At 39.6% G+C, this 14,430-nt stretch overlaps 1 protein-coding gene across 4 annotated transcripts in view; it reads left to right on the top strand.

Annotated features, from left to right (window-relative positions):
- Positions 1 to 7,180, top strand: part of LOC115215067 (EH domain-containing protein 3) — a 100,376-nt gene extending 93,196 nt beyond the window's left edge. For all 4 annotated transcript variants that reach the window (XM_029784218.2, XM_036505631.1, XM_036505630.1 and 1 more), the window contains one exon: positions 5,803 to 7,180. In XM_029784218.2, coding sequence (XP_029640078.1) covers positions 5,803 to 6,498 — 696 coding nt within the window. In that variant the 3' untranslated portion in view covers positions 6,499 to 7,180. The remainder of the gene's footprint in view (positions 1 to 5,802) is intronic.
- Positions 7,181 to 14,430: the final 7,250 nt, after the last annotated feature.

Here is a 14,430-nt window from a genome sequence, read left to right as displayed (position 1 = left end):
GGCAGGGGCAGTCTGTGGATGAGAGTGAATAATAATCACAATGAAGCTGTGAAGCATTGATTTTGAGCTGACCACAAAATCTTTGCTTAATGTAAATGACTGGACACCACTCATAGACTTTGTAAATCTGTGCCTGGCATACTAACGATTCACCCAGCTTGCCACCTTTTTATTAATGTTGGTTTCAAATTTTGACACAGGGCCAGCATGTTTGGGAGAGGAGGTAAATCAATTTACATCAACCCCAGTACTCAACTGGTTCTTATTTTATCAACCCCGAAAGGATGAAAGGCAAAGCTGATCTCGGCAGAATTTGAACTCGGAATGTAATGATGGACAAAATGTCACTTAACAGTTTACCCTGTTTGCTGAAAATTCTGCCAGCTCACTGTTCTTTTTTTTGTCCTTCTTTAGTTTCACCAAACTTGCTCCCACCATCCTTATCCCATCGCCGTAGGGCTTTTGCAGAGAGAAAAAAGGGTGAGGAGGAAGAGCTGGATCGAAAAGAAACCAGCCAATGGCGTGAGTTTGTTTAGGGTGGAGATCTCCTTGCCAAGGGGGTTTCCATGCACTACCACCCAAAATGTTACAGCAGCACTACCTAGAGTAGCATGTGATATCTGGAAGATGGGTTGCAATGAAATGCCGCTAGCCTCCAATGTCATTAGAGTTGCACCTTTCTAGCAAGTCTGGCTTTGCTCTCTTCTGCTAGGATCAATCATTGAGTTTGGAGATCTAGCTTCCTCCATTTGATCCACTGTTGGGTCTTAGTTTGGTGTGGTGAGGAACAAGGACAGCACTTCTGTGCCCTTGTTTGAACAGATCATGTTTTTAGTTCTGATGGGTGCCCTCATGCCCTCCTCCAAGATCCAGTAAACTGGTTTAGTTGTCAACAACCTGACCATGGCTGGAAGGAGTGGGAGTACAAGGTTATCCACCTCAGCACCTAGCCTTCTTATTAATACTAACATTATTAAGACGGTGTATTGGCAGAATTGCTAGGACATTGGGAAAAATGCTGAGCTGCATTTGTTCTTGCTCTTTACAATCTGAGTTCAAATCCTGGTGCGATCAATTTTGCCTTTTAGCCTTTTAGGATTGATAACATAAAGCACCAGTCAAGTGATGGTAGTGACTAAAACCTTTCCATTGAAACTGTTGACCTTGTGCCTAAATTAGAAACCACTATTAGCCTTGCTATATCACCTTAGACTAGGTCTTTGGATTTACTTACACCATATTCCACACATTAACACAGCTTTACTCTTCTTCAAGGACTTCTCAAAACTGCAGTTGTATGTCTTATGAAAGGGCTGGGTATCTTAAAATACGAAGACTTTGCAAGTGAAAAGTGTCAAATAAACTAACTTAATATATCACTGTGGAGATAAATTAAATTATAACTAGAAATAACGAACACTAAAGAATGCAGAGGAAAATTATTTAGAGAGGTTGTTAATTAGGAATGCTGTCGCAATTAATAGCAATTTAATCTGAACATAGAATAGCAATGTTTTTATTAATGTGTGTGCTGTTTTACACTCATTTCTTCCTGTTAACACGAACTGGATGGATTATATCATCATCGTTTAATGTCCGTTCTCCATGCTAGCATGGGTTGGACGATTCGACCGGGGATCTGGGAAGCCAGAAGGCTGCACCAGGCTCCAGTCTGATCTGGCAGTGTTTCTACAGTTGGATGCCCTTCCTAACGCCAACCACTCCAAGAGTGTAGTGGGTACTTTTTACGTGCCACCTGCACAGGTGCCAGGCGAGGCTGGCAACGGCCACGATCGGATTGGTGCATTTTATGTGCCACCGGCACGGAAGCCAGTCAAGGTGGCACTGGCATCGGCCACGATTCAGATGGTGCTTTTTACGTGCCACCGGCACGGAAGCCAGTTGAGGCCACGCTGGCATCGGCCACGATTCAGATGGTGCTGTTTATGTGCCACCGGCTCAGGGATCACAACTGCAGTTTCCATTGATTTTGATGTCGGTGTACTTGACTCAATGGATCTCCTCAAGCACAGGGTCGAAATGGTGTTTCTTCACTTGCCACCTGCACAGGAGTCAGTCCAGCGGTCCTGGCAACTGCCAGGTGCCAGTCATAGGATTGGTTCAATTTTGATTTCGATTTCACTTGCCCCAACAGGTCTTCGCAAGCAGAGTTTAGTGTCCAATGAAGGGAGGTTGGCATGGGTGCCTGTCGTCGGATGAGGTTCGATTTCGACTTCACTTGCCTCAACAGGTCTTTGTGTGTCCAAGGGAGGAAAGACATGCATAAGTGGGTTGTCCGAGCTATAGAATATAGAATTGAATGCTTTACACACTGCTAACTATTGAAACAAACAGCGGATTGCACCTGTTCTCTGTTAGATCAAGACAAACAATTAAGTGATTTTATGTACTCTGCCGAAGGACACAATACACTTGTAAAAGTGTATTCTACATAGATTTTATTTAAAATATTTAGTATCTTATGTTTTATTTTTTTACTTGTTTCACTCATTGGACTGTGGCCATGCTGGGGCACTGCTTTGAAGGGTTTGTTCAAATGAATCAACCCCAGTACTTATATTTTTAAGACTAGTAGTTACTCTAGTGGGGGAAGTAAACAAACTAACACCAGTTGTCAAGCAGTGGTTGGGGAACAAATACAATACACACTCACACAAGCTTCCTCACAGTTTCTGTCTACTAAATTCACTCACAAGGCATAGGCTAGCATGGAACAAGATACTTGCTCAAGGTGCTGTACAGTGGGATTGAACCCAAAACTATTTGGTTGCAAAGTGAACTTCTTAACCACACAGCCATGTCTGCACTTAAAAATGTGTTTGTTGGATTTTAGATGAACTAATTTTGAAATTTTTAATTATGAAATTTAACAGTTATGGCTTAGAAGACCTATAATCAACAATATTCCAGCCATGACCTTCTGTCATTTTTTTTAGGTGGTTATAATGTATCTAAGACTATCCAATGTATCTGCTTTCTTTTCAAGACAATTGGTATGATTTCAGGAAGATTTGACTGCTATTTCTTGTAGGTTAAGTAACTGTATAGAAGCTTACCTTATTAGCTCAAATAAAATGAACTCAAACACAGTACTATATAAACTCTTTTTACCTTTATATTTTGTCATAGTTTAAGGAGTTCAATTGCTATAGTCAGTGTTTCCTTTTGTTATCCTTATCAAAGTTTGAAATATAAAAGTGCTGTTGTTAGATTTTCAGTTAAGCTGGTCATGTGTTCATTATAATGCTGACTTCTGACACAATTAATTTTCTCAGTTAAAAAATAGTTCCACAATATATCAAGAGAACTTCAGTCTTTGACATAAACATAAACAGGAATGTTTTTGCTACATTAGATCAGTCTTGTGAAGTTTTTACTTAAGTACCAAATTTTCTGACAGTAATATTTGGTCTCATTGCTTCTCAGGGTAACCAAATACAGTCCCCTATCATATCTGCAATGGTATACCCCTCTCATATCATTGCTGTCTTGATTTAACATTTCTACAGTGACTTTGCTGTACCAAAATGGCAAACTCCACCCTACACTAAGATTTATTCATAGCTTCCATCTTTGCACCTGTAGTGATCCTATACAACGGCGCGCGCTCGCGCACCGTCAATTTGTATTTCGCGCGTGCGGGGTTGGTGCTTTCACCACCGGAAGAAGAACCCTTTTGCCTACATAGCAGTTAGCCGAGGCAAGGGGACCGTAAGAACGTTGACCACCAGCGTCCAGCAAGCAGCGACTTGAGATATGGCTATCGAAGGCAACGGTCACGTATATTTTCTCTCTGTCCGAATTTGATTCTAGCAGCAGTCGGCCGAAAGCTTTTAACCAAATTGTTGCCGACCACATCATCTTCCCTGTTCCGGACGCCATTTTAACCCGTTCTGTTTTAGCGGCTGAACATTGTAATATTACATCGATTAACTTTCAGCCTTGCGCGCCCAGAACCAAGGACATCAGATATACCACTGATCTCTCACCATAAGAGAATAAAGTAGTTATATATATTTTACGTTTGCGTCTTGTTGTTTCTGACTGGTAGAGAATTTGGATTTTAAAGCAACGGATAGTGATTGCTTCTCGCACCCCCAAAAGGTCCAGAGAAGATATTCACACACTAAGTTCGTTACACACCTAACTTCTTCCTAACTGAAAACAGTGCAGCTCTTTCTATAACTGCCAACCCACTTCTCACTAATCTCTAAACTTTAACAATTCAAAATTAATTCACAATAAATTTACTGTCACCTTTCTAGAGTGTTCTTCAATGGCTATGGAGCTTGAATCATCCTTGATTCCTTTCTTCAAACCATCTTTATCAACATCAGCCAGTTTCCAAACATAAGAATAACAACTGATTGCTTCACAAAACTACTGCCTTACATCTAATTATGAGATGATGCTCCATCACCCTAGCGGTTGAGGGAACCTGTGGAAGGAAAACTTGGGACGAGGTGGTGAAGCACGACTTTCGAACTTTAGGTCTCACTGAGGAAATGACTAGAGACCGAGACCTCTGGAAGTATGCTGTGCATGAGAAGACCCAGCAGGACAAGTGAGACCATAACCCGTGGCCTTCTACACGGGATGTAGCCAGCCCACTTATGCATACCTTCCCTTCTTGGGACACAAAACTCTACTTGTGAAGACCTGTTGAGGCAAGTGAGAATCAGAATCGAAATCGATCAATGGAAATTGCAGCTGAGTTACCAGTGCCGGTGGCACGTAAGAGAACCATCCGAACATGGCCGTTGCCAGCACCGCCCCGACTGGCCTCGTGCCGGTGGCATGTAAAAAGCACCATCCGTTCATGGCCGTTGTCAGCGCCGCCCCGACTGGCCTCGTGCCAGTGGCACGTAAAAAGCACCATCCGTTCGTGGCCATTGCCAGCCTCACCTGGCCCCCGTGCCGGTGGCATGTAAAAAGCACCATCCGTTCGTGGCCGTTGCCAGCCTCGCCTGGCCCCCGTGCCGGTGGCACATAAAAAGCACCATCCGATCGTGGCCGTTTGCCAGACTCGTCTGGCACCTGTGCCGGTGGCACATAAAAAGCACCCACTACACTCATGGAGTGGTTGGCGTTAGGAAGGGCATCCAGCCCTAGAAACATTGCCAGATCAAACTGGGCCTGGTGCAGCCTTCTGGCTTCCCAGACCCCAGTTGAACCGTCCAACCCATGCTAGCATGGAAAGCGGACGCTAAACGATGATGATGATGAACGATATCCCTATAATGTTGAAAGACTTGACCAGATTGAAGGCTCAGTAGCTTTTGTTCTATAAACTTTTTAATGCCCACAATTTTTCTTTAAATTTTGCACACAAAATATTGACATTTTTGAAGAGTCCTCTCTATGACTGCTAACTGTGGACACAAGTCTATGACATTGTTGATGACAAGATGTGGCATAAGGGTTGACTAACTCACTGCAATGACATTGTTGATAGTAGATCATATATAAAAGGACTGACTAGAGCTACAGGACTTTGACAAATCATTCTTGATGGAAGATGCATTTATTTACTGAAAAATTAGTAAGATATTCTTAATGATAGATTTCATTAACCAATAAGCTAGTGGACATTGTTTTACTCCAGGGTCTTACAGTTCAGTCTCTCTGTTACCTGTCATCTTGTTGGAGCTAACATAAGTAGCAGTAATATATTGAGACCACTTCTATCATTCATATTCCTTTGTTTATAACATCTAACTTTTGTGAGTAATCAAAAAATATTTATTTAAATGAACTAACAGTGTAATATTTCTCTTACAGGTCCATGCTTATATAATCAGCCAGCTTAAGAAGGAAATGCCAGCTATGTTCGGGAAAGATTCTAAAAAGAAAGAACTTATCAACCGACTATCAACAATTTATGAGCACCTTCAAAGAGAGCACCAGATTTCTCCTGGAGACTTCCCAAACCTCAAGAGAATGCAAGACCAACTACAGCATCATGATTTCAACAAATTTCATCCTTTGAAACCAAAGCTTTTGGAAACTGTTGACAATATGTTAGCAGAAGACATAGCTAAACTGATGCGAATCATTCCTCTGGAAGACACCCTCGCTAAATTGAATGACTCAGAAAGCAATACTGTCAAAGGGGGAGCATTTGAAGGTTACAATGAAAGTCCATTTGGTTTTGGTTGTGGTGAAGGAATTGATGAGGGTCGTGGGGAGTTAGAATGGGTTGTTAGTAATGAGCGTTGCGATTACGACAAAGTATTTGACACTCTAAGTCCTATTGATGGCAAAATCACTGGTAGCAACGCCAAGAAAGAAATGGTGAAATCCAAGTTACCAAACTCTGTCTTGGGTAAAGTTTGGAAACTGGCTGATGTTGATAAAGATGGTATGCTTGATGCTGATGAATGGGCCTTGGCAAATCATTTAATGAAAATTAAACTTCAGGGTCATGACCTTCCTTCGGACTTGCCTGAGCATTTGATTCCACCATCAAAACGATAGTTAATTTATATGCTCTAACACTGGGGCAATTATTCCTTATTTCTCCCCCACATCCCCAGTCTCTCTCTCTGGGTTCTTTAATGAGGAGGAGCCATAGGTCCAGGGAAAGTGTAGGTGGAGTGTTTGTTGACAAATGTCATTCTGAGCTGTTGTTAAAGTGTCTTAATAAAGAATCGTTGGAGAAAGGGAGACCAAGAAGAAAACAATATTTTTGTTGGCTCAGAGAAAGCAAAGTACCAATTATTAAAAAGGAAGAAAATACAATGAACAAAAAGTGGGAGCAAAAGTTGTTAACCCATTTGGGGTGGATTTATTATAACAAATTTAAGTATATCGTTTGTGAAGGGATGAGAAAAAAATTAAAAATTGTATATTGAAATTCATTTTTCTCACTGTTTTTATGTGTCCATATATCTTCATCAAGTATGAATATGTTGTGGGGAGAGATACATGTGGATGTTTGTTTGTTTTTTTTCTTCTCTCTTATCAAAGAAATCAGTATTATTTCTAAATTACAGCTAGTCTTTCTGTGATGTAACACTAACAGAATACTTATTGGTTGATCTCTTCTAGAATAGTATTTGGTATATCATCAGTTGTTTATGGTTTGGTTGCTCACTGAATCAGGAATATATTGAAGAATTTGTTTAAAATTGAAGTTATAAAAATATTTTCAAAAGTACTATATTATTTTTATTATTATTATTATGTTGTGTTAAGAGGTGCAATGGATCTTGTTATATACTTTCACTCGTTTTCATCAAAACACTTAACTCCTCCTGATCGAGCAATTCTATGTGTACTTACACACATTCTCTCTTCCTCTCTCTCTCTGAGAAAGAGAGAAAAAATACGAATTACACTCCAGGCGTCATCTTTTTTCCTCATCAAACCCTTCAGTCAAATTTTCATCAATGGAAACCTTTAATCATGCAACAATATGCACCAATTCTATGAAGGACAACTGCTCTGGTGTCACTAACTACTGTCCAATCACTTTCGTTTTTTATTATCTCAAATTAATGGTATTAAGTTACAGATAGCCAGCTCTTTTATTATTTTGAGTTTACTTTCTCAGTGACCACCACTGCTGTTTTCTCAGAGCCAAATCTATTGAGAGCTGCTCTCCTATGTCTTGCAGCAGCTGTTGCTTTCAATATTGTTACTCTTGACTTCAAAAAAATTCTTCAACTACATCTGACATGTGAACTGCTAAGCTGTGTAACGCCTGGATATTTCATCACAGCATACAACAATAGGACTCTATTAATTTTGGTGAAACTTAAGGTTTTGTTACATCTTTCACACTTTTCATTCCTCTTTCACTTTCTGCATACAAGTATCATACACATGTAACCTGAATACTTCATGCCAGAATTCCATGAACAGAGGCCTTGACAACTCTATGCAATGGAAACATAACAGCCTTGACTCCTTTAGCAGCACAAACACACATTCACTACACATATCAGGTGTAGCATTCTCTCTCCCATAACACAAAGCCCTCTAAGTCACGACAAATGTTAAGCCTCAAGATCTCTGGTTTTATTTAGCCTCATGCCAACCCTGAACTTTCATCGAGCAGACTTATGATCAAAGGCACCACGTCTCATCTTTTTCTCCATGCTTAAATGTATCTAAGACTACATTATCCAATGTCATTTGTTTTTTTTTTTAAAGTGCCGGGGTGTGATTTGATAGAGATAAGACTGCTATATCAAGCTGGCCAAACAACAGAGAACCTATTAAGCCAAATACCTCTTCATCTATTTGATTAGGGCAAATAGACTAACAGAACAGTGTAGAAAGGAGGTTGATTGTTGAGATTAATTAGAGAGAGACAAATTTCTAGTAGGTGAAATGACCTTGCAGGGCTTCTTTGGATGTTTTTTGTGAACTTATAGTGTTGAATTCAATCAGTTGTTTGTTTCCCTCTATCTCACTTATTTATAATAGTGTATCATGATAAAAACCTTAATCTCTGACTTAAATAACAATGGGCAATTGCGTTTATATTCATGAAATAGTTTTGTATGATAAAAGGCAATATTCAGGTTATATAAATGAAAAAGGGAAAAAGAATTTGAGAAAGTAGAGCAGAATAATTTTGTTGTTTAGCCTTTGATCAAGCCTTGATCAAGAAGGGTTTTAAATTCCAGCCATGACCATGCTACCATTTGAAATTTGATGTATGTGCATGCATAGATTATATATTTTTACATTAGCCTTCCATCATGGCATGGGTTGAACAGGCTGCCAAGATCTGAGATGGTTCCCACTTGCAATTACCGTATTCCTCAACAGTCAGAATACCATGTCTTGTTTGCATGTTTTGCTTTGAGAGTTTCGATGGTTGTCTGCCCGTCATATCATCAACCACTTACAAAGTGTTCAAGATGCATTTTATCATGGCACTAAAGGAGTTATCTCAACAAGATAAGATGAATAGTTCATTCCTCTGACCATTTTGTTGTATCTGCTCATTTGTTAATTACTTTGCAGAGTGTACTGGATGTATTTTACCATAGCACCAGCACTAGTGAGGTTGCTATGTACCCTGCAAGATAAAAGAGGGACAAAGAAGTCAGAGTATATGAAGAAGACTATGAATGGAGTAACTTTTGTGTGAAAGGAGAAATGGGAGAGACTGTTGTAAGAAGTTATGGAAAAGAAGATACAAAGGCAGGGACTAATAAGGGAGACAATAGCGGCAGAGGTTGATCGGAAAGACTTGACACAGGTTACATATATTTACTGGTGAGAGAGAAGATGAATGACTCTGTAGAAATTGTTGGTGGTAAGAGAGTGTGGTTAATGTCATTATCACATCACCTGGAGTGGAATAGATGGGGACTGGGAATATAGAGAGTAATGGTAGCTGGTGAGATAGCAAGTGGTGAATAATTGTGATGACAAACAATTGTAAGAGAGAAGGCAGAACCGTTAGCACACCGGGCGAAATGCTTAGCAGTATTTCATCTGCCGCTACGTTCTGAGTTCAAATTCCGCCGAGGTCGACTTTGCCTTTCATCCTTTCAGGGTCGATTAAATAAGTACCAGTTACACACTGGGGTCGATATAATCGACTTAATCCATGTGTCTGTCCTTGTTTGTCCCCTCTGTGTTTAGCCCCTTGTGGGTAGTAAAGAAACAGGTATTTTGACTGCCACTACGTTCTGAGTTCAAATTCTGCCATGGTCGACTTTGCCTTTCATCCTTTTGGGGTTGATAAATTAAGTACCAGTTACGCACTGGGATCGATGTGATCAACTTAATCCATGTGTCTGTCCTTGTTTGTGCTCTCTTTGTTTAGCCCCTTGAGGGCAATAAAGAAATAAGAAAGAATTGTAAGAGAGTGATGGCTATCAGTAAATGATGATAAATGAGGTGTATTAAATAGTAATAGATCTCATGCAGTTTTTCATTAGTCAAGCATTGTGAAGACAGAGGGACATGAAAGATAGTAGGGAGATGGCATATGTGTAGATCTGTTTTCTTTCATTACATGAGTGACATGGCCCACTGAATAGGAAAGGAGGCAGTAGAAAGATGAAAAGGTTTTGAAGAGGCAAGAAAAGCAACAAACTACCTGTGAGAAAACGGAGGAAAGGTGACGTTGATTTCATCAGAATTTGAGCTCAGAATCTAAAGGATGTAACTAAATACACAAGGCATTTTGTCTACCTTCTAGCAATTACACCAATTCAGCTCCAGGAAAAGTACAGGAGTTGATATAGTCAATTAAGAACCTTTGAAAGTAGTGCCCCAGTATGGCCACAGTCCAATGGTTGAAACCAGTAAAATAGTGTGCCATGTCCATCATTTTAACATCCACTTTTCGATGCTTGCATGGGTCAGACAGAATTTTAGCTACATTTTCTACAGCTGGATGCCCTTCCTGTCACCAAAACTCACCTGTTTGCAAGCAAGGTAATATTTTCACATGTCCCGTCAGGCTTTTGTACTAGAGACAGGAAACAAATGATGTTTGTTTACAACTATCGTGGAACCTCAAAACATGGATACACACACATACATACACATTGACAGGTTTCATTCAGTTTCCATCTATCAAATTCACTCACAAGGCTTTTGTCTGGCTAGGACTACAATTGAAGACGCTTGTCCAGGGTGCTGTGCAGTTAGTCACAGACTATATAATATACATTCAACAATATTAAGGAATGGCCCTAATAGGCCATTCGACTCACTAGAAAGAGCAGCCAAACTCAAACCGCTAAATAGTTGTAATTCTGAAACTAAAGGAGAAATAAAAACAAGGATAAATGTTTTTATTTCTCCTTTAGTTTCAGAATTACAACTATTTAGCGGTTTGAGTTTGGCTGCTCTTTCTAGTGAGTCGAATGGCCTATCAGGGCCATTCCTTAATATTGTTGTATTACCAATTATAGATGCACAAGATGCATAATGGGATCACAGGCAGGCTGACAGGGAAGTTAGTCTTCATCTTTATATACAGTAGAAGCACAAGAGTTGTTCACAACAAGAGTACTTGTCAGTTAGTCAACTTGTTTGATAAAACAGCCAAATTGCCCTTAAATCAAACTGTATCATCTTAAAAATAGAACACATGGGACAATCTAACCTTAGGAACAAAAAGGATGGAGGTACCTTTGGTTATTGGTCTGCTTGAGCAAAGCTGACATGGTGCTACATAACAATATATATACTTTAAATGGCCGTTGCCAGCACTGCCCCGACTGACCTCCGCGCTGGTGGGACGTAAAAAGCACCATCCGATTGTGGCCGTTTGCCAGCCTCGTCTGGCACGTAAAAAGCACCCACTACACTCGCGGAGTGGTTGGCATTAGGAAGGCATCCAGCTGTAGAAACACTGCCAGATCAAACTGGGCCTGGTGCAGCCTTCTGGCTTCCCAGACCCCAGTTGAACCGTCCAACCCATGCTAGCATGGAAAGCAGACATTAAACAGTGATGATGATGATGATGATAGCATGACATTTTTCTATTTTCATTTTTATTAGTGTCTTTTAAACAATTAGGACTAAAAATAACTAATTCTGGTAAATCTGGAATTTTCTCTGACATATACTCAAGCTCATATGAACTCAAGTTTATATGATATCTACAGGAATGCTAAGTGGTAGTTATTCAAAGACAATTGATGATGTAACTGGAGTATATTTAAGTGTTTGATATTAAGTTTCTGAAACTTAGTCCAGCTAAGTTGTTTTGGCACCATAAAAGGCGTGGTAATTGTTTAAAACAGGATTCATCAGGAAGTGGCTCTGAACTGATCCTGTGTACTAAACACCCAATCAACAGTTCAGTTATGAATAATCTCTCTGCTATATGCTCCTATAGATATTACACACACACATGCAAAACAAAAGAAAATACACAACATAAGGATCTTTTGATATTTCCTCTTTTTTTTGGTGGTGGTAAAAAGCTAACAGAACACTTCTCAGTTATACAATACTTGAGCTGTTTAGAATAGAACCTGGTGGATTGGCCAATACAAGAGTTAAGGGCTTGTCAACAAGTTCAGGGCTTGTGACGGGATGTGAACTGACAGCCCTTTAACCATCTGATACACCACAGAATTGTGAACAACGATGTTTTGTTCAATTTTCTCTAGAGCTATGACTGGTTTACGTATTTGTTTACTAGATGGATGAGAATAGAGAGAGAGGAGGAGGAAAGGAATACAATGAATTGCAGATAATCTTTTCTACTCTAGGCACAAGGCTTGAAATTTTTGGGGAGGGGACCAGTCGATTAGATCAACCCCAAGATGCGACTGGTACTTGATTTATCGACCCCGAAAGGATGAAAGGCAAAGTTGACCTCGGCGGAATTTGAACTCAGAACGTAAAGACAGATGAAATACTGCTAAGCATTTTGCCTGGCGTGCTAACATTTCTGCCAGCTTGCTGCCTTAAAAAAGTGTTTAAATAACATTAAAGAAAAGATGAATTGCAGATAATGATGAGGAACTGGATCAATGATGGATGTTAGGAAGAGAAATGAGATGAAATCGTGCAGCCATATGCTGAGGATGGATGTGACCGGGTGAAAGGAGTGATGAGAATGAATGTGGAAGGAAGTAAAGGAACCGGAAAACTGTGAAAGGTTTGGCTAAAGATAATGAAGAAGGAAATGAAGTGACAGAATATGTGAAGAATAAGGATAAATTAAGATTACTATGGGGTTCACAAAGCTAAATTTGCTCCAGCTGGGAAAATGCCCTTAAAAATTTAAAATACATTTGTTTGAAAAAAGGTGATGATGATAATTTATTAGGTCACGCTGTATGGTTCAACGCTTCATTTCTAACCATTGATACATTGATAATCTTTGCTTAAGGCTGTGGATAGTGACAAAAATTCTTATCAAGTCCACTGAATGGTTATGAAAGGATTGGTGGAAACAGGAATGTAATATCAAGACTAATTTTCTGTCTGTCTCTCTCTCTCTCTTTCTCATTGTAATCTATTCACCATCTGTTAGAATACTTAACCCTTTAGCACTTAATTCAGTCTGTTTTATATTCAAACTGGCCAGATCGGGCCTCTCACAACTACCCGACAATGTGATTCTAAAAATAAACAATCACATCATTGAAATCTTTGAAATCACTAAACTATAACATAATGCATAATTAGTTCAAAACAATGTGGATAAATGATCATCACATTTGATAGAGTTATCTGAATACTAAAAGTTTAGATATACATTAGTTGTGAGAGTCCACATAGGCATAGGAGTGGCTGTGTGATAAGTAGCTTGCTTACAAACCACATTGTTCCAGGTTCAGTCCCACTGTGTGGCACCTTCCGCAAGTGTCTTCTACTATAGCCTCGGGCCGACCAAAACCTTGTGAGTGGATTTGGTAGACGGAAACTGAAAGAAGCCTGCCGAATATATTTATATATGTATGTGTGTGTCTATGTTTCTCCCCCAACCAACATCACTTGACAACCGATGCTGGTGTGTTTACGTCCCCATAACTTAGCGGTTCGGCAAAAGAGACCGATAGAATTAGTACTAGGCTTAAAAAAAATAAGTCCTGGGGTTGATTTGCTCGACTAAAGGTGGTGCTCCAGCATGGCCACAGTCACATGACTGAAACAAGTAAAAGAGTAAAGAGAGTATAGTTAAATAACTTGTGTTTAGTTATGCTCTTTAGATCCTCAGTTCAAATATCAATGGATTCAGTGTACTATATAGCAGTCACATACCAGGTTCAAATCCTTGTCAATTATGCTACACCTCCTCTACAAATTTTCAGCCTCAAGTATTGGTGTGGGTGCTGGTGCCATGTAAAAATCATCCAGTACACTTTGTGGAGTGATTGGTGTTAGAAAAAAGGTAAGAACAGACTATGAAACTTGGTGCTGCCCCAGGCCTAGCCAGTTCCTGTCAAGCCATCCAACCCATGCAAGCATGGAAAACAGACATTAAATGATGATGATGATGACGACGACGATGATGCAGGAAAGTATTACATGAAATATAGAATAATTTATGAAATCTTTATTGAAGGCTGCAAAATAAGTAAGTTCCCGATAAACTTCCTCCATGGTACTGTTTCAATTCTCAACCGTTTCTTATCATTCCAGATGACTCACGTAACTATCATCTTCAAACAGGGAAAGTCACATTGGATACTATAGAACTAGATATATTTAGACTTAAAAAAAGATTAGTGGTCATAGCTTGAACACTTCCTGTATCAAATGTCTATTCAGTCAGGATATTGTAGTTTATGCATCTTTAACCCTTTCATTACCAAACCCGGTTGAAACTGGCTGTGGCTCTGTAGCACAAATGTCTTGTTTCCAAAAGTTTTGAATTAAAATCTTCCACCAAACCTTAGTCACAACTTATGTTCCCAACACTAGCTTGATGATGACTAAATTATTTTACTAAATTCTTTCTTATATTTA

The sequence above is a fragment of the Octopus sinensis genome, linkage group LG8 (assembly GCF_006345805.1).
Source record: "Octopus sinensis linkage group LG8, ASM634580v1, whole genome shotgun sequence".
NCBI classification, from domain to species: domain Eukaryota; kingdom Metazoa; phylum Mollusca; class Cephalopoda; order Octopoda; family Octopodidae; genus Octopus; species Octopus sinensis.
The sequence above is the reverse complement of the archived record's forward strand: the minus strand, read 5'-3'. Positions and strand labels throughout refer to the sequence as shown.